We start from the raw sequence: 20,005 nt of genomic DNA, 5'->3' as shown, positions 1-20,005 counted from the left end.
CTCTCCTCTCTCCCTCAGCACCCATGTTAGAGAGACCAGGGGTTTGTGAGTTCTCCGTTGCCACCCATAAGAACACCCTTGTTAAAACAGACTGTATTGCCTCTGTCGCTACTACTCCTAGGAGATCACCTTTATCCTCAGCGGCTTTGGAGGAGAATGTTGTCTAGGAGGCTGAAAGCCCACCCTCCTCCCCAACCTGAGGCGACTTTTCTCTTTCATCTGTCTCTTTTTGACAGCTCTGGCACCCAAGACATTCAATATAAGGATGCCACTAGAGTCTCTCTCTCTCTCTCTCTCTCTCTCTCTCTCTCTCTCTCTCTCTCTCTCCCTCCCTCCCTCCTCCTCCTTTCATCTCCTCCCCTTTCCTCCCCCCTCCCCTCCCCTCCTCCCCTCCCCTCCCTTCCTCTCCTCCCCTCCTCTCCTCCCCTCCTCTCCTCGCTTGCTCGCTCACCACTGCAGAGCGCGATCCCAGGCCGTGAGCAAAGGTGGGCTTCCGAATCTCTTCCCCGTGCTGGTTTTGCAGCTGGCACTCTTCCTCTGTCCGTCTTAGCCAAAACAAACGAATACATAAGTAAGTAAATAAATAGATACGCGAATAAATAAAAAAAATAAACGAGCAAAACCCACACGGTACAGGTCGCTGTTAGCGGAAGTGTTCCCGGTTCAGGTTCGTTCTGGGGTGCTCACTGGCATCTCAGACCCAGCAGGGCAGCATGGGTCTCACTCGGCTTGATCAGAGCCAGGCAAGCGCCTTCTGCAGGAGTAATGCCCGCTTCTGTGCAAACTTCAAAAGAGCTGGTGCGTTTTACCGCCAGGGTTTCTGTGTAACAACCTCAGGAAACAGGGATCTTGCACACTCCTGGGCCTCTACCTCCCAGTCAACTTGCTTGCTAGGGAGGGTCAACTCAATAGAAAGCCGGCGGGCCAGTTAGGACCCACAGGGATGAGAAGAGATGGGGATCGGGGTTGGGTGCCCGCTGAGAGCATTTCCTGAGCTTGCTTCCTCTAGCTCCAAGCTGGATTCTTATTTTAAATACGAAAAGTCCTACCAGATGAAAGAGATTTGTTAACTTCAGAACGTTTTACCAAAGTTCCTTTCTAAAAATCGCCTCACCTTACTGAAGTGTAGTTGGGGACAACGAAGTGTCTCCACTTTCCAGTGCGCCCTCATGTTACTGACTGTGAAGGCCCAGGCTGCTCCTGCCATTCAGTTGCTTTTTTGTTTGCTTGTCTTTCAAATTTTAGTTTAAACTATTGACTGTTTTAAAACAAGTTTAAACCTCACTAAAAGTGACAGCTTAAGACAATGAACATAAATTGTTGCCCTATAATGGTGTGGGGGTAAAATACATTAGTAAAAGAAGCTAATCAAAGTGAAAATATAAATAAACTACGGTGTATTGATGCTTGTCTTGTTGCTTTTAATAACTTCTCAAGATTGAGATGCATTGCCACTGTAGGGTTTGGAAGTATATAATTTCTCCAAATTCTGAAAATGATGTTTCCTGTCTAATATTTAAAAACGATTTTTCATCTCTGAAGTACATTTAGGTTGGGTTTGGTTACCACTTTTTCAAGACTGGGCTTTCTTTCCTGCTGCAGTGTTTGCATTGACCTAAGATACTCTGCGTTGGTTCCTGTCCGTCACATTCTTGATCACTAGTTAATACGAAAGAACCTGTGAATTTCAGGAAGGAGCAAGTCTCTCAATTTGCAAAGGTTAGGTTAAAATAGGCAAATTAACTACATCGTCTTGACATCATACTTTCTAGGAGCTGATATGTTCAGTACTGGGTAGACAAATGGCCAGGCTTGCAAGTTTGGGCTTATTAACAGGGATTGTAGATACATGCTTTTTGTTCATTTGGCAAATGTCTTCTGAAGCATCACAGCCTAAAATTGTGTCTGGTTGTAATAAAAGTCAGGCTTTACACAAGGGATGTTTGGAATTCAGGAGGCATCTATTTATATTTATTTATTTGTGTGTGTGTGTGTATGTGCGTGTGTGTGTGTGTGTGTGTGTGTGTGTGCACACGTGCACACACGCACATGCCACAGTGCTATTTGGAAGTCAGAGGACAAGTTACAGGAGTCACTCCCCTCCCTCTACCGTCTGGATCTTGGGGATCAAAGTCGGGTCCCCAGGCTTTGTGGCAGGCTCAGCCACCTCTCCAGCACTGTATCCTACGAAGAAAACCATAATACAACTTATTTTTGTCGTGGGGCTCACATATTTGGTCTCTCTTCAAAAAGCAGCCTGTCCCTAGAACACACACTTAGGTTAAAGGAAGTGGTTGAAAACCAAGCCATTAAAAATCTGTCTCTCAGGTGGGTCAAGTCTCTAATCACAGCACTTAGAAGACTGAGGTAAGAGATCAGCCTGGACTGCATAGTGAGACTAAAAAAATAAGTATGATCTTTCTTCCTTTGACTAAGGTACCATATAACACTTTATTTTGTTGTATCAGGGTTGTATTAGTCATGTTGGGTCCAAGTCTGGTTCAGAGGGACCACACCACTTTCTGAACGAGAATCCCTTCCCAGGGTGCTTTTGTTTGGTCAAGATGAAGCAGGGAGCCTGTCCTGGTGGCTCACACTTTAATCCCAGCCTTCTGAGCAGTCCAGGCTAGCTTGGGGTACAGAGTGAGTTCCTGGACAGTCTAGAGTGCAGAATGAGACCCTGAAACCAAACCAAGCTCAACCCCCGCGCCCCACAGTGACTCAGTCTAGCAACTTGGTCAGATTCCAGAGGGCAGTAAACTTCACTGGCTTCTGCCACAACGGTGAGAGTTCAAAACCTCCGACTCCTACACAGGTGCACACTTTCCCTGCCTTACCCGCATTCCCTGCACGAGTGTGCCCAGGCGGCAGGGCAGCCTGACCTTGCTGTTACTCGCGTGCTTTCTAGAATTACAAACCCCGGGAGGGAGTCCAGTAGAGTTCGGTAGCAGGTTCTTCCAATTGGAGTTCCTGGAGAAGAGTGAACTCCAAGAATCACCTGCGACCGATCCTCCCTTTGATCTCAGCGGGGATCTTGGGCTAGCAGAGGAGCGAGCTGGGCTGCGCAGCTGGGCGCGGCAGACACTGGGGGGGCAGTGTCGCTTGAAGCCTCAGGATGCCAGCGGTGAGTGACTTCAGGGAGAGGAGCCCGGCCTCCCTTCCAGGGTCGGGGCACCGAGGGAGCACTGTCCTCTCTGCGCTCGGGCTAGGCAGCCCCCCACGGCCACAGAGGCCCAGCACCGTTCGTTTGGCGGTCCAGACAAATCCTTAGGGATACCGGGGTACCTTGGGGCGCACCAACCTCTTGGGTTTGCTTGGCGCTGGCTGGCAGCATCCAGGAAGATGAGGAAACAACTGAGATCCTGATCCCCCTCTCAAAAAGCCACTGGGGAGGGGAAATGGAGAACGGGAACTCCGCAGCTCTTTTGAGAGCACTATTCAGCGCTTTTCCTAACGCGCTTCTACAGACCTCTTTCTCTCTTTCCCAGTCCTGGTGACCCAGCCATCAGCAAGAAAAGGACAATCCTGGTGACAGATAGGGTCTTAATACCCCTCGAGCTCCCGCTTTTACCTGTCATTGGCCAGCACGCTGGTGAAAAACAAGTCTAGATGAACACGGGTCTTTGACATCTTCTGTTTATACATAATGATGGTAAAAATATTGCAAAAATACACTTGACATTAGGGATTTTGATTAAATTCCTACAAGTAGGACTGTTAATCTAAAGTAGATTTCCTTTAGTTTTGCCGTGTGTGAGACAGGGTCTCATTTGTCCAGACTGCTGTAGATTTTCCACGTAGCTGAGGATAATTTTGAACCCTTGGTCGACCTCCCAAGTAGTGGGATTACAGGAAGTACCACCGCAGCCGCCTTCAGCGTGACTTAAAGAGAGCCATTTAGCAGAGATTTACTTTGTGCACCCCTGTACTTGCCCATGAAATTGTAAGAGACTGGCGGCTATGTGTAAAAGCAGAACCGTCAACCAGGCACCGCCCCTTGATGAAAACGTACCAGCCCACTATACGTTTGGAAACTTCCGTGTGCTGTGGCTATTTAAACCTTGAAATTTCACTGTATAAGCCCGAATGTTAAACTTTGTCACAAATAAAAGGAGCTTCGAATCTACTTCCTTGTGACAACTTGCAATATAAACTTTGAATATGGATATGAATTTAAACATGAATTTTATTAACTCAAAGTCCTTTGCTAATTTATGCCGCTCTCTATAAACTTTGTTTATCCTGTCTAGACATTTATTCAGGGTTTGTTTTTGTTTTTTTGTTTTGCTCGTGAGATGGTGCTTTGTTTCCACAGACTGTGTCCAAGGAGATAACATTTAAAACAAACCCACTCTTATTTAAACCTATGATTAGTGAAGTGTACAAACAACTGTGTAAACTTTTCTATTTTTAGAACTTGAAATTCGTTTTTTACTCTTCTTTTTTTTGATTTTTCGAGACAGGATTTCTTATTTCCTTTTTTAAAGAACATCTTCTTATTGCACACAGAAAAACGAAAATCCTCTGCAGTCTGTTAAGGAGGATACTGGAACTGTCAAGACCCAAGGTGCTTTCTGGGTAATGATAAAGTTTATTTTCTACTCTGTGTTATAGTTGGGAGTTCTGGGTGGCTCCTTGGCCCCGTAGTTGTTCCTTAAGCCTGGAGCAGAGAAATCCTGGCTTACTCTACTGTGGTATCACATGCTAACCATACCTGTGGGACTTTCCAGAACCCTACTGTAAATTATCCTGTGTCTAGCATTTATTCCAAGTAGAAGTAGCCAGCACTGAAGACAACAAATTCAATGCCTATCCTCAGGGAACTTAGGACCTGCAGAGAGCCAAGCACCAGCTGCCCAAACCTGATAGAGCAGGGTTGTAGTGCTGGAAAGCACCTGGCCTGCTCCATTTGAGGCCATCCTGGAAGCCCTGCCTTTAAGTTGGTACTTAAGAGTCAGCTTCACTGAAGAGAAGGTGGTGAGGCTCAGGAATCCTGACATAACTGTGTGCAAAAGCCTGAGGCAAGCAAGACCTCACCTTATTCTAGATATTAGCTCGCTTTTTCTCTCTTTTGTTTTCTGACCCTTAACGGGTGAGCCTAGGCTTGAAGATTTGATTTAGACTTGGGTGCTTTCACCTGTTTACCCATAATTGAAGAGTGGTTTTCCTTAAGTCCGAACTCAAACAGGGTCCACGGGGAGTCTGAACGCTAAGAAACCCCAAGGAGACACAGCTGCTGCAGGGGCCCCACTGACTCCACATCTAGAACTTTTGTCTGGTGCTAATGAATGCACTGACATTTTGATAAGTGATTATCAATAGACACTACTATTTTGTAGTTCCCATGTCTAGACCTTTTGTTCAAAGCTAATGAAAACTAATATTTTGAGTGATTGTCAACAGACATTTTGCTATTTTGTAGTTCAAGTTGCTTTATATTATCTCACACTGAATTATAATTATTATTTGCAGTATGGATGTTGACACAGAAGGTCTTTCTCATGCTAGACAAGTGCTCTACCACTGGACTATATCCCCAGCCACAAAATTAAATTTATTCATTTCTTTAGTGGTGCTGGGCCTTGAACCCAGGACCCTGCCTGTGCTAGGTGGAAGCTCTATCATTTAGCTACATCCCCAGCTCACACAGAATTTTTGTTGAGTTTACCATTATTTTAAAATATTGATATAAAACGAATGTGCTTTGGAAAATTAATAATCCACACACCATCTCCTTTCCAGCTTCAGTCTCTTGTCAATGATGCATTCCATGGCAAAGGATTTCACATAATAGAAGAATATCTGCAGCAGAAAGAGAGTCACGTGCCTCAAAAATACAACCATCTCCTCCTACACCATCTTGACAGATTGATAAATGAGGCGAGTGGTTTGATTTGTTTTGAGGCCTGAAAAGCCAATGTGTGCACACTGGGAAGCGTTCTGAAGTCAGTGTGTTCTGATGCCTAGGAACTGGATAAAAATGAGTTCTGGAATTGTTCCCTGCTGCTGAAATGTATCCAGAGATTCTTCAAAGATGACCCAGACCAAGAGGAGCCCTTGCTAATTCAGCAGGGACTGATCCCAAAGATAAGTGCACTTTACATTTAGGAGGCTTGGGGCCCTTTAGAAAATCAGGGTGAGGGGTTGAGGGTGCTGTCCAAGAGTGAAGCATGTGCCTAAGGCATGTGAGGCCCTGGGTGGGGGTGGAATCAAATAATAACTAGTATGCTGGCATGGTGGGGTTGCATGATTTTAATCCAAGCACTTGGAGGCAGAGGGAGGAGGATCTTTGAGTTAGAGGCCAGCCTGGTCTACAGAGTGAGTACAGGAGAGCCAGGGCTGCATAGAGAAACCCTTTCTCAAACAAACAAACAAAACAAAACAAACCCCAAACAAAAAGCTACCATGAATTTAATTAGATAGTTTGATGGTTTTTCTTCCTTTGAAATCAAATTTGAAAAAAAAAATGGAGTCCAACCTTGTTGCTTCTGTCCCATAATTCATGTTGGGCAGAGCATTTCAGTTATCATTATATCTGAACTTCTGGGGAATTGAACTCAGACTCTGCATGTGCTCGGTAAATGCTCCACTATTGAGCCAAGTCCTCACCCCTCATGCAGAGCATTTTGAGGAAATATGGAATCACGTAGTTGTGTAATGAACAACCACTGTTCTTAACAGGCCTATGTGTGGTGATGGCATTTTGCTGGGGGAGAGGGAACAGGGTCGGCTGTAGACCAAGCTGGTCTCAAACTTGCTAACAGGGTGGCCTTGAACTTCTGCTCTCCCTGCCTACAGCTCTTGGGTTCTGGGCATAAAATGTAAGGCTTCCTGCATGATACAACTAAGTTACTTCCCAAGACCATCTTTATTTTTAAAATGTGTGTGTGTGTGTGTGTGTGTGTGTGTGTGTGTGTGTGTGTGTATGCATGCGCACGTGCATGCGTGCTCAGGTACCTGTGGTACCCAGAGGTACCAGATCCTCTGGAGCTAGAGTTTATAGGTGATTGTGAGCTGCCAGATCTGGGTGATAGGAACAAACTCTGGTCCTCTGCAAGAGCAATTGCTCTTCCAACTGCTGAGCCATTTCTATAGCCCTCTATATAGCTATATCTAGATTTTTTTTTTCTGAAACAGACTTTTGCTATATAGCCCCAGGCTACCCTCAAACTTACAGCAGTCTTCCTGCCTCAGCCTCCTAAGTGCTGGGCTTGTAGACAGATGTATGCTGCTAAGCTCAGCTAGTAATGGCATGCTAGTTTCAGAGACTTTTGGAAGATGAGGTGAACAGGGATCTGGCTGTCTATCTGAGTAGACTTCCTGAACATGATCAAACACAGAAAGATCATAAAAAAAACTTCCCATTGATCTTGACACACCTCTCTCTTCATTCTTTCTAAATCCTCAGTCTAAAAAAAAAAAAAAAAAAAAAGAGCAAAATAAGATATTTTTTGCTTATCCAAGTCCCATGAGTGACAACATTTTACTGCTTTTTAAGATTAGCCAGGTAGTAACGGTGAGTACGTATATCAACCGCAGCTGGAAGCATCGCAGTGTGCAAACCTTACTGCTGCTACTCTAGGGAGGGAGTGAGGTTTCTGCTGCCCTGCTTAGGGGAAGGAAGATGCAGGGAAGGAATGCAGTGGCCAAAGGCAACCAGGAGAGGGAGAAGTCTCTGCCCTACCACCTGGGCTGTCTCACTCTTAGAGTTTACCAAGACATTGGGCCAAGAAAGGACCATTTTAAAATACACTGCCACTCATTCTGGGGCTGCCTCTTCCAGGGAGAGAGTAAACTGTAGGTTTTCCCAAACTCTTTTCTGGTTTTTTGTTTTATTTTATTTAATATCATTGAGTGTATGTTGTGTGTCTAGTGCGTGTGAGTGTGGTTGTGTGTATGTGTGCCACAGTGTGTGTGTGTGTGTGTGTGTGTGTGTGTGTGTGTGTGCGCGCGCACGCACGCGTGCACACAGGTAAAGGACAACTTTTGGATGTCAGTTGTCTCCTTCCTCCATGGATTCTGATAAGGAAACTCAGGTCATCAGGTTTGATGGCATGCACTTTTACCCACTGAGCTTTTAAAATGTTACAGAGGGCATTAAAGACTACGCTTTAGCTGGGTCTGGTGGCTCAGGTCTGGAATCCCAGCTATTTGGGATTTTGATACAGGAAGATTGTAAGTTCAAAGAAAGTCTGGGCTGCAGAGTGAGTTCAAGAGCTGTCTGGGCAGCTTGCATAGTGTCTCAAAAGGTAAAGGATATTCCTTCACAGTAAAGCCTCCTGTGGGGCTTCTCCTGCTTTGGGGAGTTCTTTATAATGTTTCCCTAATAAATCTATGATTGCTTTTTTTCCAACAGTAAAAGAAAAGAACAGGTAAAAAGAAAACTAGGGATGTAGTTCAGTGATAGAGCGCTTGCCTAGCATGGATGAGACCTAATATCCAGTACCACTGAAAACAAAAGGCATGATTTAATTTTGTATTTGATGTTCCTTAACTCCCTGGTGCCCTAACTTGGACAGACAATAGAGGGCAAGGAAGAGGAGATATACCTCAAAGGAAACAGAGCAGGGACGCCCCACAAGCACTTTGGAAACTAAGCTGGTTGCTAGGGAGTTGTGATTTGGAGTATGCCCCAACCTGGTTTTCCTCTTTAGGTCTTAAAGGCTACATTAGACACTTCACTCATTTCTCTGACACAATGCCTTAAGCAAATTCAGGAGGTGTTTGTTTTGGCTCACTGTTTGAGGGTAAAGTCCATCATGATGGGAGTCACAGCTGGAGGAGCCGAAGTAGCTGGTCACCTTGCAGCCATGGAACTGAATGCCGGTGCTCAGTTCTTGTTTGTGTTGAGTCTGGGACCGCAGCTTGTAAGACAGTGCCATCCACATTCATGGTGGATCTTCCCTCCCTGGTTAATTCTTCTGGAAACACCCTCACAGACATACCCAGAGGTGTGTTTCCATGGTGATTCTACATCCAGTCAAGCTGACAATGAAGGTTATTTATCACAAATGCTCTCCCCATACGTAAAAAATGGGTCACATCAAATCCCTACTGGATTTTAAAATGGAAGTTTCCATGTTCTATCCAAACTCTATTTGCTGATGAGATTGTTACAACTATCTCAGGCATCTTCTGAAGGGTGTATTACTTCATGTAGGTTTTGACCAATGAGAGCAGATAGACATTGTCGAGGAGAAAGGGATCCTTGATTCTGTACTGTAAAACTAACTGTAGGCTCAGCACACTTAGGAATTAATTCTACCTCATAGAGTAAGAATTCCCTGCAGAAAGCCTGTATCTAGCTCTGTCCCTAAGATCCAGGAAGACTCGGCATCATACCCTTAAGCCATTGCTATTGTCCAGTGAGGAAGCTGGGTGTCTGGTAAATGATGTACCATTGGGGTACACAAGAGGGCTTTGAGAATGCTTCTTATTTCTTTTTATTATTTGTAACAATTTTTAGTTTTGTTTTATTTTTTAATTTTATTTTATAATTAATTAAATTTAATTTTACATATCAGCCATGGATTCCTGTCTTCTCTCCTCCCACCCACCCCCAGCTTTCCCTCCCCAATCCACCCCCAATTCCCACCTCCTCCAAGGCAAGGTCTCCCCTGGGAAGTCAGCCCAGTCTGGTAGATTCAGTTGAGGCAGGTCCTTCTTATTCTTAAGCATCAAGATCAACTACATAGAACCACCCACCTTTCCAACTCATATTTTCCATCAATGGTTCATGCCCCTCATGCTATGTTCAACTGGTGATTTATGACTTTATATGCATGTATTTTCTTACCCTCCTTTGTGTATGTGTGTTACCAGAGATTGAATCCAGGTCTTTGCATGCTAGGAGGGTTCCCTAAGCTATATCTCTAGACCTGTTTTTCTGTTTTTATGAGTGGCCAGTTTCAGCAAAAATGGTCCAAAGATGGCCCATACTTTACTGAGTACATCTATTTCAAGATGTCAAAGAAGTTATTTTCAACTATTCTAAGCATAGCATGAAATTGAACTTACATTCTTATGGGGGAAAAATCCAATGAGCCAAAAGCTCTTAGAAGAAGAAAGATAACAAGGCCTGAGTTGTAGTTTCTATAATCATGAAGACTTCTGCAGCAATGCCCAAGCTGTTCATCTTTTTGTTTAATTTGGTTTTGTGAGAGGATCTCACTGTGTAGTTTAGGCTGGCCTTGAATGCATAGAAGTCCTCCTGCCTCATCTTCCCAAGTCCTGGGCTTCTAGGCATGCTCTACCACACCTAGCTCATTCATCTTTTTTGATTGTTTGCTTTCCACAGCTTCTCAAAGCCATTCGATTTGCCCTGTGCTGCACAGGTTCACCTAACCTTAAACTCTTCAGCAGCCTCTTCTGTGGGTGTTTTGACACCAATCCTCAAGTATCCCATTTTTACTGATGTGTATGACTTATCCTAATTCTAGACTATTTGCATACTTTCTGACTTGCTCTTGGTGGATGGGAAGCCTGTATTGTGTGAGGGACAAGGTTTTCCGGCTGCTTTCTCTAGTGGGAGATTGTCTTATACATCTTGTGAGGTAGGTGGTACTCACTCGGACCATGCGGTTCTATCAGCACCTCTTCTGTGCACATGGTTTCCTGGTTTGAAACAGTCACAGGATTTCTGATGACAAACGTCATGGCCTCAGATGCACTGCTGACTACTGCCCTGGGAGACTTCCTGGACACCGCACTGGTAAGGATGGGAGTACTTCAAGGGACGATGCCAATGGTGATGGGCAGGAATCTAAGCGATTTGTAAAACTTCCTTCTGTTTTAAGTTTAGACTTAAAAAGAAAACTTTTATGAAGTTGGCCTTTTATAAGATGTGAAATTTAAAAGACTTTTATGATTAAGTCATTGTGCAAAAGAGTAACAGACATTAATATATTCAACCAATGACATAGGAAACTGAGAGTTCGTTTATTTTATATATTCTAACATGTTATTTGTGTGACTGTAGGGAATGTGCTCATTTTAATGAGGTAACTGTAATTCTAACAGTCTTCTAGTGGGTTTTTTCTTTAGTTTCCTGTCCGTTAGTATTCATGTGTTAGTGTTGGAATGTATGATGCTTTGAAGTAACAAGCTGCACTTTCCCTTCCCGTTCATCAGGTCATTTCCAGGCACAGTAGGAAAGGTACGTATATGAGCAGTTACTAATTGGCTATTTTTCATCAAGAGAATATCTTGGCACTAATGGTTTAAATGCCAGGCAAGGGTGAAATTTAAACACATCTGGATTTATCAACCACTTTACACAGTCCTGCTCTGATGCAGGAAGGCATTTTTTGGTAAAGCATGTCTCAGTTTTCTGCAATGTATTGGTGGCTCTGGTCACTGCTGTGTGGCAATCCTCTGTTCAGGTAGTGGAGAGCCATTCTGTCTCCAAAACAGCAGGAGTTTTAGCTGGGTTTGGATCTGGTTTCCGCCTAGGTTCACTCACTAGAGGCCTGGTCCTGCTGGGCCTACTGTGAAGCAGTTAGATCACCATGGCCCAGCTCTGTGAAGGGATTAATCAAATGTGAGACTGAACTAGAACTCATGAGAATAGGAACTAACTGCTGGAATTACTTGTTAGAAAGAGTTGGGCTGTTGCCTTTTGCTTTCATGCTCTCTGCTGCCCACATGACCTCTTCCATACTGTGTTCCTGCCACTGTGACTCCATCTACCATGGGTTCCTCCCCAGAAGTCACAGACTATGCTGCCATGCTTTAGAGCCTCCAGACCTGTGAGCTGAATCATCCTCTTTTCTTTGTTAAACAGACTCAGCTTCAGGTATCTGGTTATAGCAGTGGACAGTTGTCCAAGACACAGACCAGCAAGGTTTAGCTACTATTGACTTAACTTGGAGCTGATATTGATTTACTTTGGAGCCAATGAAAATAGCTTTGCCTTTCCAGGGTGTACAAGGTAAAATACCCACAAGGCAAAGATTTGTTCCATTCAGTTCCTGTTAAAGGGTAGTTGGCATTTTGAAATATGATAGCCTGGAAGCAAAGATGCACTTGGGATGTTTGAGAATCCCAGAACATATGGCCATCACAATATGAAATGTCATTTTTCCCGGGGTGCTACTTGGTTTTAAGAAGCTGTTAATGAGCTGGTGCTCCATGTTCCACAATGGATGGTGATTGAGGAAACTTAGCACCAGGAGCTTAGGTACATACTGCATTTCTACATACTTGGGAACAAACGCCAACTGCATGGTGTTAGGAAGCTATGAGCAGCAGGAACACGGGCAGCTGTTTGCTCACACCTTAGCAGATCAGGAAGCAGAGATGAATGGTGGAGATCTGTCTTTCTTTCTTTCTTTCTTTCTTTCTTTCTTTCTTTCTTTCTTTCTTTCTTTCTTTCTTTCTTTCTTCCTTCCTTCCTTCCTTCCTTCCTTCCTTCCTTTCTTTCTTTCTCTCTCTCTCTCTTTCTTTCTTTCTTTCTTTTTTTGACAGGATTTCCCTGCCTGTCCTCGATCTTGCTCTGTAGACCAGGCTGTCCTGGAACTGACAGAGATCTGCCTGCTTCTGCCTCCTGAGTGCTGGAATTATAGGTGTGTACCACCACCGCCCAGCTCAAGATCTGGCTTTCATGTTAGCCCCCAGACCATGGAATGGTGCCACCCACTGAAAAGGATACCCCAGTTAATTATTTCTAGAAACACTATAACAGACACAGAAGAGAGATGTGACCTAAGTGATTTTAAATCCAGTGAGGCCAGCAATGAAGACGAGCCATCCCAATCTCCAGCTGCCGTACTATAATTTTGAAGAGCATCATTAGGGTGTGGGTGGGACATGGTCAGAACTTTTGAACATTTTGTATCTCTCACTTTAGTTCAGTAGAATTCTTGCCCTGTCTTCTGTCCCCATCATAGCCCTGCTTCATTCTCTTGTGTTGTTGAAGTTGTAGGCAGGAACCGTGAGTATATGCACACACACATGGTGGTGTTACATGGCTCATGAATGCTGAATCCAAACTTCAGGAAAATTTGCTCTTTGATAATTTTATCTATGTGCAAAAATTCTCAGTTCTGACACTATCCACTCACCCCATTCCTCGCCAGCGCTCAGTGTATTTAGAGTTTTCAAGTTGTTCTCAGAAGGCATTGTTATTTTCTCTCATTGCTTCTTCCCCAGACCTCAGTTCTGTAAACATGACCTTCCCCTCACGGCTCCACCCTCAAGGATGGCGGCATCTGTCCTGCTCTCAGGTCTGCCCTCCACTCTTTACTTGGTGTTGCAAAGGGCTGCGTTTCATGGGCCCTCTTGCCAACTGATAGACTGCTCGCTTTAGTGCAGGAAAACTAATGTCGGGGAACAAACAGGACATTTCCTCCCCTCCTTCTGTTGGGGTACCACCTTCTTAAGTATCTTCATGGTCCTTGCGGTTCTGGCCCAGCTGTGGATGTAACTTTTGTAAGATGGCTGTGAGTTTTTCTTCCTTCCTTCTCTTCTCTTCTCTTCTCTTCTCTTCTCTTCTCTTCTCTCCTCTTCTTTCTTTCTTTCTTTCTTTCTTTCTTTCTTTCTCTCTCTCTCTCTCTCTCTCTCTCTCTCTTTCTTTCTTTCTTTCTTTCTTTCTTTCTTTCTTTCTTTCTTTCTTTCTTTCTTTCTTTCTTTCTTTCTTCTTGTCCCTTCTCCTCCTCCTCCTCTCTCGTAGCTATCACAAAACACCTGAGAGAAATCAATGTTTAGGAAGAACAGTTGATTTTGGATCACAGTTTCAGAAGTTCTGTGGTCAGTTGGCCCCATTGTTTGGGCCTGAGATGAGACAGGATATTGGAGGCATGTGGCTGAGAGGCCATTTCACGGTGGCCAGGAAAGAGAGAGAACAAAGGGCTGGGGACAGTGTAAACCCTTGAAGGAACACCCATCAGTAGCCTGTTTCCTCCAACCAGCTCTCCCCTGCCCTGCTGCCCTTAAGTAGCCCATTGGGCTGTGAACTCACCAATGAGGTTAATGTAGCCATGGAGTCGTCACCCTCAGGATCACTCACATAGCACCATCACTACCAGTTGGGAATGTTCAGCATGTAAGACTTTGAGAAGGTGTTATGTCCAAACAGTAGTGCTAGTCTTGACTGCTTTCTTCTTAGGACCCTCAGTGCTGGGTCATTAGGGAATGGTGGGTAGTGGCTTCCTGCTGGTGTAGATCTGGGGGCTGCCTCACTGTTCCAAGCTTGCCTTCTCAGCTTTCCCTATCTTTCCAATGATTCTCATGTACTACACCCCTCGGACTTAAGTATCTACAATGGCTGGAAGTTTTATTTACACTTTTGTTCTTGCTTATGTCTACTTTCATTTTAGCCTGGTGCTTTCTCATGCAAGTTTTCTGCAAATTTATTTCCTAGTTTGTGTTGTCAGCTCCAGGACAATCAGGCAAATGCTTCCTGCTTTTTAAACAAAATGTCTTATGCTTCCTGCTTTTTTAACGAAGTGTCTTGAAACACTTCTCAGAAGTTACTTTTCTGCTACCCTTTTGTTATCTAAGCCCTCCTGCATCACAGGGCCACATCCTCTCACTTTCTCTAGCTCATCTCAAAATGAAACCATGACACTTGACTTGTCTGTATGTGGGATACATGCAGACACCTCCAAGAGTCTTGCTGGCCAGCCGGACTTTTAGTAGAACCTTTGAGTCTGACCTGGTGGACAGTTTGTTTTATACTTCCCAGTTTGGTCTCCTACAATTGTATGAGTTATACTGGGGTAAAAGGTATATACTTTATGATAAATAACTTACATATTGAGATGATACATCTGAATCTACCCAAATTATACTCTGACCTGGCATTAATTTTATGTGGTGTTCACTGTTATTTCCACTTACTCCCTTAATATAAGTCCACAAACAAAACTGTAAAAGGAAGCTCTCATTTAGTTATGTGTAAAATAGTATCTCTCAGTCTATTTTTTTTTCTGATCTATAAACAGCTGTAGAAATTTCTGTGTTCTATTAATGAAGACCAACTTATTTAAAAGTTCCTGCTTCAATGCTATAGACTTATAGCAAATTTAATTTGTATATTATGTATAATATTTGTATTATTATATAATGTAAATTCATATAAAGCATGTAAACAGCACAGCCCACATGCCTGCACTTGGAACGTTGCCCACTGTAGACAGAAAGTGGCTTTGTTCAGGTTATAGCATTGACAGTGTGGCTACCCACACTTTGCTCAGGCTGCTGTTACAGTCCTTTGTGGGTCTTTATAAAAACAAGTGTCTGGCAGCCTGGGGGCTGCTGTGACCCAAAGCTGGCTGTAACCTGCCCCTTGCCTAGGCTGTCATCCCTGCACTCTACACTGCTTCCAGCTTGTATGCCTTCCTGCTCGTAGGAGTCAGCTCTGACTCTTTCCGGCATCCATTTGATGCTTTGACAACTGCACTTTCAGGGAAAATCCAGATGTTGGATTCCTTCATATGTAATTTAGGATTCCTGGTAGCAGAAGGCACCGTGAAGCCCTCCATTCAGCAGGAGGTGAGTTGTATCAAAACTGTAAGTTAACAGTTGCTCTGGAAAACTCAGAGAAAGCATGCATGCGTTTTCATTTTGTTTCTCTTCCATGAATCCTCACTCCAATTCTGAGCAGGCTCTGAGTACTTTGAATTGCATCTTGGACACCGTGCCCCGGGAAGAGAGAAGGAAGCTCTCCTCAGCAGAAGGCACGCGCAGTCTTATGTAAGTGAACTCACACTCAGGTGATGGTGTAAGCCCCAAATCTCTGTACCTTTCTTTGTCCTCTGTACACCCACCTACTTCATTCCTTCCTCCAGCGTGTACCTTGTGAGTTCACCAAGTATCAGGCTGAGAAAAGTAAAGACACACACACACACACACACACACACACACACACACACACACTCTTAATTTTAGTGGCCCAGTTGTGGCTACATAGATCTTAGAATGTGATATTTGAAGATATGAAGATGAGACTTTTTCACAGAGCTTAGAACGTGACATTTGAAGATATGGTTTTAAAATAAGGTGAAGTGAATTACACACACCTATTTTGAAATTTGGACTTAAACACACATCCATGAGGATGGCTAGCCAGCAAGGAGGACATCTTGGTGACAGTCACCATTCCTGTGACATGCCATGGACAGAGTGCCATCCACAGAATGAAGTACCTTTTCTGAACAGGGGCTTTCTGTTGTCAATTGTGCTAGTCTATGCCTGCTGTGACTTGGGCTGAGTTATTTATTTAAAAAAAGTCTTGACTTCACTGGTAAGAATCACCACTCTTTATTTTTTGTTCATTTTTTTGAGACAGAGTTTCTCTGTGTAGCCCTGGCTGTCCTGGAATTGGCTCTGTAGACCAGGCTGGCCTCGAACTAAGAGATTTGACTGCCTCTGCCTCCTGAGTGCTGGGATTAAAGGTGTGCGCCACTGTCAACCAGCCCCAAAAATCGCCGCTCTTAAGAGACTGTGGTCCTTCAGTTGCTGTGATTAAAGGAACAGTTATGTATCCTGGAGATGCCTAGCTGCTTTCTATTTTGTCCTTGTTGCCTGTTTGTTGATCTAACAAACATTGTAATCATATTTACTGCTTTTAGAAAGTCTGGAATGTCTGGACTTAAGTTAGAGGCAAAACCTACAAATATAACATTGAGCAGAACTCTCAGGGGTACTCTTTTAAGGCTTTATTTAATTGTCACAAATCTAAAATAAAATTAAATAAATTATTTTAAAAGAAGAAAACTTTAAAAAATGCATATTGATCATTAATGTATGACCTTGAAGAAAATTTCCATTGAAAGGTACTTATATGCACATTGTGGAAAGTCTGATACTGATTTCAAAAACACTTATCTTGGTTTTAAACTTATTAATTTAATAAGGCTTTACCTCTTGATGTTCATCTCAGTAAAATGTAGTCTATATAAATGTTTCAGGAAAGAATTGGCAAGGACAATCTTGACTGTGGGAGGTAAGTGTTAAGAGTTTTAAATGCTTAGAATATCAGACACTGGGAGATGTATGAGGATTAAATTATGTTCCATCTGAAGATAGGAAATTAAGATTTTTGTTTTTGCTTCTGAGAGACTCTGGCCTGCTGAAAATCATAATAGTTAACAGACACTTGTTGGCCAGTTTTGTCACATTTTAATATCGTACTGTATGTGCTTCAGTTAAAATCCTTTCAAGTAAAAGCTATCAGAGCCGCAGATAAACCCTTCTATGTCCATGTTCCCACTTCCTGTCTTTGACTCAGAGTTCTTTTCATTCTCAAACATAATTTTTATCTGCATAATAATTACATGACTGTTTTATAGATTTAAAACCATTATGTGACCACTGCCTTGTCAGTCTATCTGATTACATCCCTCTTTTTGCCTTTACAATTATTCGAGGTTTGGGCTATGGATGTAGCTCAGCTTGTCTAACACACACAAAGCTCTGGGTTTGAGCCCTAGCTCCCCGTAAACCAGCTGTGGTGACATATGTCTTACTCTCAGCACTGGGGAGGTGGTGGGAGAAGATTCAGGAGTTCATGGTTACCCTTGGCTATATAGTGAATACGAGTCTATCCTGAGCTACAATAGGACCTTTAAAAAAATAATTATTTAACATTTGAGCAGGTAGTGTAACTGCAGTAAAATACTGTAACTTTAATGAGATTTTTTGTTGTAGAACTATTTTAAGGCTATTTAATCTGAGTTGATATTTTAATATGCTTTAAATATAAAACCTAAAACTATATGTAAACACACACACACATATGCTTTTTTCACATTACTAGGGATTGAGCTTAGCACCTTGTACATACTAGGCAAATATTGTACCAATATTCCCAACATTCAGAAATAGCCTATTCTTATTTCCCCCTAGCAATCCTTCGGTATACTTTGGATGGTCATAGTGACTCTGAACGCATCTTGTTGCATTTGCCCTAGTGCTTTAGCACTGGACCAAATGGTGACTTTAAAATGTCTTATTTTCTGTCACTTTGTGCCTAGAATTGACCATGTCTGCTGTGTTTTGAATCTCTAGATTACAGCCAGCAGGTTGCTCTAGCTGAGGCATTGTGTAGAATGACCACTGGCACACTGAGGAATGAACTTGCTCTTCAGTGGTTTGACGATGCCGTCCTGGCTGAAGCTTTCCAAGAAATTAAGAACCGGGAATTTGAGACGGTGAGAATTCTGGTCCTAAGAGACTCTGCTCAGTCAGTATTTAGGAGGGTCCTCTCAGAACTTTCCTGGATTTTAGGTTTAGGGGAAGACTTAATTTTCTTAAGGATGAAAACAATTTCATTATGTGTGTATATGTGTGAAGGAATATGTATGTTGAGTCGAAAGCGCTGTTGGAAGCCAGAAGATGGATCTGGAGTTCGAGGCAGTTGTGAGCTGCCTGACAGAGGCCCTGGGGACCACAGTAGGATGATCTACAAAAGCAGTACATGTTCTTAAGTGCTGAGTCATTTCCCCAGCCCCTCACTGCTTAAAGTATGATTGGATTGCAAACCTTCACTTTCTGTTCCCCCATGACAGAGAAACAATTTGAAGGTGGCATAAACAAAATATCTGGGCACCATGTGAGAAGATACCTATAGAGCTTCCTTAGAGGGAACTGGTCAAGGAGACACTGGGAATTTGATGGGTCCATCCAGGCAAGGAAAACATTTGGGAGCAGGTAGAGACTTTGAATAGCCTTTGAAGAGTAGGGATCCAGTCGGAGAAGAAAGAGCAGAGAATTGGAGCCTTGAAGAGAGAAGCTGTGACCATGGCAGGTGGCTGGCATTGGCATTTGTGCTCTCGTGGTGAGGACCATAGCATGGTTAGGCTGTGTGCCACCCAACAGCTGCAGTTCGGAAGCACAGAGATTCGTGATGGTGGTTTTGTGTGTGTGTGTGTGTGTGTGTGTGTGTGTGTGTGTGTGTGGTGAAGTCTTAGCTTACTATGATTGTTCCCAAGGAGCACAAAGATGTCTTTCAGCTTTATTGTGTACCTGCCTTCTCCTATGGTTGCTAATGTATTTTCTTTATTCCTTTCAAAGTATCTTTAAATCAGGGTTAGAGTCTCAGGAAAGGGTACAATTCATCTTAAATGTTCATTTAAATGGAGCCTTCTAATCAACATCTCTGTGTAGTCAAGATTATTACATGATTCACATTGTACTACATTTGAATCTTTATATTGTGTATCTTAGACTCTAAGGCTGCCATATGCACAGAAAAGGTGTAGCCAGGATGTGGTATGTTCTAATGAAAAGGTCATGATTCCAGGCTCTTTTGGCCAACTTGAGTTTGAGTTTTACCTCAAATTAGAGTCCCACTTGCCTGATTTAGGTGATGTTTGCATAAATTTAGACAAGGTCATGGACTAGGGAAGTCGTAGCATTTCAACTACAAAGTGGGACTAAGTCCCACCTGAAAATGAGGAGTTTCTTAGGGTTACTACTGCTGTGAAGAAACACCATGACCCAAAGCAACTTGGGCAGGAAAGGAAGGGTTTATTTGGCTGACATATCCCGAATCACAGCCCACTGAGGGGAGCCAAGGCAGGAACTCAATCCAGGCAGGAACCTGGAGGCGGAAGCTGATGCAGAGGCCATGGAGGGGTGCTGCTTACTGACTTGCTCCTCAAGGTTTACTCAGCCCTACCTTCTTCTAGCACCGAGTACCACTAGTCCAGGGGTGGCACCACCCAAACTAGGCTAGGTCCTTCCACATCAATCATCTATTAAGAAAGTGCCCTACAGGCCTGCCTGCAAACATATCTGGGCAATACGTGGGAAGATAACTATAGGGTGTCTTTAGAGGAACCCGAGCCAGGAGACAAACTGAAATTTTGATGGGTCTTATGGAGGCAATTTCTTAATGGAGGGCCCCTTGTCTAAGATGACTTTAGCTTATGTCAACTTGACATAAACTAGCTAGCACAAGGAGAATTTATGGAGAGAAATCGAGAATGCCTGGGATGATGTGAGCAACCAGATGCTTGCTTATCTGCTTCTACAGATAATGAAAATAGAATAATTATCTTGT

At 43.4% G+C, this 20,005-nt stretch overlaps 1 protein-coding gene across 1 annotated transcript in view; it reads left to right on the top strand.

Annotated features, from left to right (window-relative positions):
- Positions 1–3,960: 3,960 nt before the first annotated feature.
- Positions 3,961–20,005, top strand: part of Sycp2l (synaptonemal complex protein 2 like) — a 55,136-nt gene continuing 39,091 nt past the window's right edge. Inside the window, exons 1-9 of the mRNA XM_059262627.1 lie at positions 3,961–4,008; positions 5,743–5,880; positions 5,968–6,087; positions 10,607–10,711; positions 11,131–11,155; positions 15,407–15,492; positions 15,605–15,693; positions 16,911–16,945; positions 18,010–18,152. Of these exons, the coding sequence (XP_059118610.1) occupies positions 3,961–4,008; positions 5,743–5,880; positions 5,968–6,087; positions 10,607–10,711; positions 11,131–11,155; positions 15,407–15,492; positions 15,605–15,693; positions 16,911–16,945; positions 18,010–18,152 (789 nt within the window). The remainder of the gene's footprint in view (positions 4,009–5,742; positions 5,881–5,967; positions 6,088–10,606; positions 10,712–11,130; positions 11,156–15,406; positions 15,493–15,604; positions 15,694–16,910; positions 16,946–18,009; positions 18,153–20,005) is intronic.

Source organism: Peromyscus eremicus, chromosome 5 (assembly GCF_949786415.1).
Source record: "Peromyscus eremicus chromosome 5, PerEre_H2_v1, whole genome shotgun sequence".
Taxonomy (NCBI): domain Eukaryota; kingdom Metazoa; phylum Chordata; class Mammalia; order Rodentia; family Cricetidae; genus Peromyscus; species Peromyscus eremicus.
This window is presented reverse-complemented; position numbering and strand designations above follow the sequence as displayed.